The following is a 3,272-nucleotide window of genomic DNA, read 5'->3' on the forward strand; positions in this document are numbered from 1 at the left end:
TCCATTTTCTTTCTGCAAAGTTTTTTTGAATATTTCTCTCTTTGCCATTTAGCCCAGTCGTTCACATGAACCCACATGAACTTTGCTGAGATCGTCTATTTAGTTTTGTCCGTACTTTTTGCCATGCCTTCCTTCAGGGGATATTCTTGACCCAGGGACTGAACCCGCATCTCTTATGTCTCCTGCACTTGCGGGCGGGTTCAGGCGGGTTCGTTACCACTAGCACCATCTGGGACTCTATTCATTTCTATTGTTAATTTAGTTCTAATGTTAATATCTTATGGTAAAAGATAATTTTGTATTTTATGTACATGCAAAATTATATTTGCAAATGTTATATATTTGCAAAATGTATGTGCATTGGTAAATGTAAAATAAAACATCATAAAATTACTGAAACCAAGAAATTAACACGGTGATGTAATACCATTAGCTAATCTACAGATCTATACTAATTTCTCCAATTTTCCTACTAACCTCCTTTTTCTGGTCCAGGATCTCACCCGCATTTAGTTGTCATATCTCTAGTCTCCTCCAGTGTGTGCCAGCTTCTCTGGTTTCTTTGTCTTCCATGACATTGACACTTTTGAAAAATACTCACCAGTTATCTTGTAGAATGTCTCTCAATTTGAGTTTCTCTGATATTTCCATGATAAACTGAGGTTATGTGTTTTTGGCAAGAATTGCCCAGAACTGATGCTGTGTCTTTTTCAGTGCATCATATCAGGGGTACACATCAATACATCTTATTACTAGTCATCTTCAGTTTGATCACTTGGTTAAGATACTATCTGTGAGTTTTCTCCACTATACAGTTACAGTTTTTGCAATTAATACGTACATTGTGGAAGATACTTTGAGACTCTACAAAATTCTGTCTCTATTTTTGATATCTATTGATTGTTCTTGCCTGCAACAATTATTACTTTGATCTTTGCCTAGTAATGATTTTCTGGTTTTATTTTCCCTCCCACATTTGTAAATGGTATCCTACTTCAGGAAAGAGCTGTGGTAAGTCAGAAAGAGAAAGATAAATATCGTATTCAAACACATATATACGGGATCTAGGAAAATGGTATTGAAGAATTTCCTTACAGGGCAGCAGTGGAGAAACAGACATAGACTTGTGGACATGCGGAGCAGGGAGGAGGGGGTGAGATGCATGAAGAGAGTAACATGGAAATTTACGTGACCTTATGTAAAATAGATAGCCAATGGGAACTTGCTGTATGGCTAAGAAACTCAAACAGGGACTCTGTGTCAACCTAAAGGGGTGGGATGGGGAGGGAGATGGGAGGGAGGTTCAAAAGGGAGGGAATATATGTATACCTATGGCTGATTCAGGTTGAGGTTTGACAGAAAACAACAGAATTCTGTAAAGCAATTATCCTTCAATTAAAAAAAATTTTTTTTAAAGAAAGTAAGAAATAAACATTTTCATTTTCTGGGGAAAAAAAAGAAAGTTGTGCTTTCTCTCCTTTTACTTACTCAATTTTTCATCTTTATCAGTATAGATTTGTGAATATTAATTTTATTCTAAAATTCAAGCTATCGTTGTTTGTTTTGTCGCTCAAATTTCCCCAGATTTGGGAGTCTGGCGAGTCCGTTGGAGAAGGGTCTTGCGAGAGTTTGGCTGTTACTCCGAACTTGATCCAGAATGTCTACTCTGATCTATGTTGATAAGGAAAATGGAGAACCAGGCATCCATGTGGCTCCTAAGGACGGGCTGAAGCTGGGGTCTGTGCCTTCAGTCAAAGCTTTGGATGGGAGATCCCAGGTTTCAACACCACGTGTTGGCAAAATGTTTGATGCTCCACCAGCTTTACCAAAAACTGCAAGAAAGGCTTTGGGAACTGTCAACAGAGCTACAGAAAAATCAGTTAAGACGAATGGACCGCTCAAACAGAAACAGACAACTTTCTCTACCAAAAAGATTACTGAGAAGACTGTTAAAGCAAAAAGTTCGGTTCCTGCCTCAGATGACACCTATCCAGAAAAATTCTTTCCCTTCAATCCATTAGATTTTGAGAGTTTTGACCTGCCTGAGGAGCACCAGATCGCCCACCTCCCCTTGAGTGGAGTGCCTCTCATGATCCTTGATGAGGAGAGGGAGCTTGAGCAGCTGTTACACGTGGGCCCCCCTTCGCCTCTGAAGATGCCTCCTCTGCTGTGGGAGTCTAATCTGTTGCAGTCTCCCTCAAGCATTCTGTCTACTCTGGATGTTGAATTGCCACCTGTTTGCTGTGACTTAGATATTTAAATTTCTTAGCACTTTATAGTTTGGCTATGTATTAATGGTTGTATTAATGGTTTGTATTAATAAAGCAATTCTTTGTTTAAAAAAAAAAAAAATTTCCCCAGACTTGGCTATTGGTAAATCTTTCAAGTTGATTCCTGTGTCTTTTTTCAAAATGCCTCTATCAATTTTTTCCCTTGTGACTTAGCTGGTAAAGAATCCACCTGCAACGTGGGAGATCTAGGTTCAATCCCTGGGTTGGGAAGATCCCCTAGAGAAGGGAAAGGCTACCCACTCCAGTTTTCTGGCCTGGAGAATTCCCTGACTGTACGTCGGACACAACTGAGTGACTTTCACTTTCACTTACTATCAATTTTTGGACATTTCCTTATTTTCGAGAGCTAGACGTTCCAGGCTCATTTTGCATTTTTCCTGCTCCAGTCATAGAATCAATAATTTCCCAAGAAATCCTGATCCCTTTTAGTGGAGTGGTAATTAGAAACCAGCATCTGGTTGCTACGTATGCCCAATACTACTGAGCCATTATTGCTTTCAGACCCATTCGGTGGACAGAGGTAGGAAATAAAAATACGTGTATAGTAATACTGCTGCTGCTGCTGCTGCCAAGTCGCTTCAGTCATGTCCAACTCTGTGCGACCCCATAGACGGCAGCCCACCAGGCTCCCCCGTCCCTGGGATTCTCCAGGCAAGAACACTGGAGTGGGTTGCCATTTCCTTCTCCAATGCATGAAAGTGAAAAGTGAAAGTGAAGTCGCTCAGTCATGTCTGACTCTTAGCGACCCCATGGACTGTAGTCTACCAGGCTCCTCCACCCATGGGATTTTCCAGGCACACACCTATATTTATTTCTAAAACTATTCATTTTATTATATATATATATATATAGAGAGAGAGAGAGAGAGAGAGACACTATATATATAGTCTATGTGCTATGTTCTTAGTCACTCAGTCATGTCTGACTCTTTGCTACCCCATGGACTGTAGCCTGCCAGGCTCCTCTGTCCATGGGATTCTC

General features: G+C 40.3%; 1 protein-coding gene across 1 annotated transcript; it reads left to right on the forward strand.

The window, feature by feature from the left end:
* The first annotated feature begins 1,610 nt into the window (after positions 1–1,610).
* Positions 1,611–2,340, forward strand: LOC105002931 (securin-like). Its single transcript, XM_010859788.1, has one exon. It carries the CDS (start codon positions 1,658–1,660, stop codon positions 2,258–2,260), a length of 603 nt encoding a protein of 200 aa, XP_010858090.1. The 5' UTR covers positions 1,611–1,657; the 3' UTR covers positions 2,261–2,340.
* Positions 2,341–3,272: the final 932 nt, after the last annotated feature.

Source organism: Bison bison, unplaced genomic scaffold, assembly GCF_000754665.1.
Source record: "Bison bison bison isolate TAMUID 2011002044 unplaced genomic scaffold, Bison_UMD1.0 scf7180017864460, whole genome shotgun sequence".
Classification (NCBI taxonomy): domain Eukaryota; kingdom Metazoa; phylum Chordata; class Mammalia; order Artiodactyla; family Bovidae; genus Bison; species Bison bison.

Coding starts and splice junctions, on each gene's coding strand:
- LOC105002931 (XM_010859788.1), top strand. CDS start 1,658: ATGTCTACTCTGATCTATGTTGATAAGGAAAATGGAGAACCAGGCATC.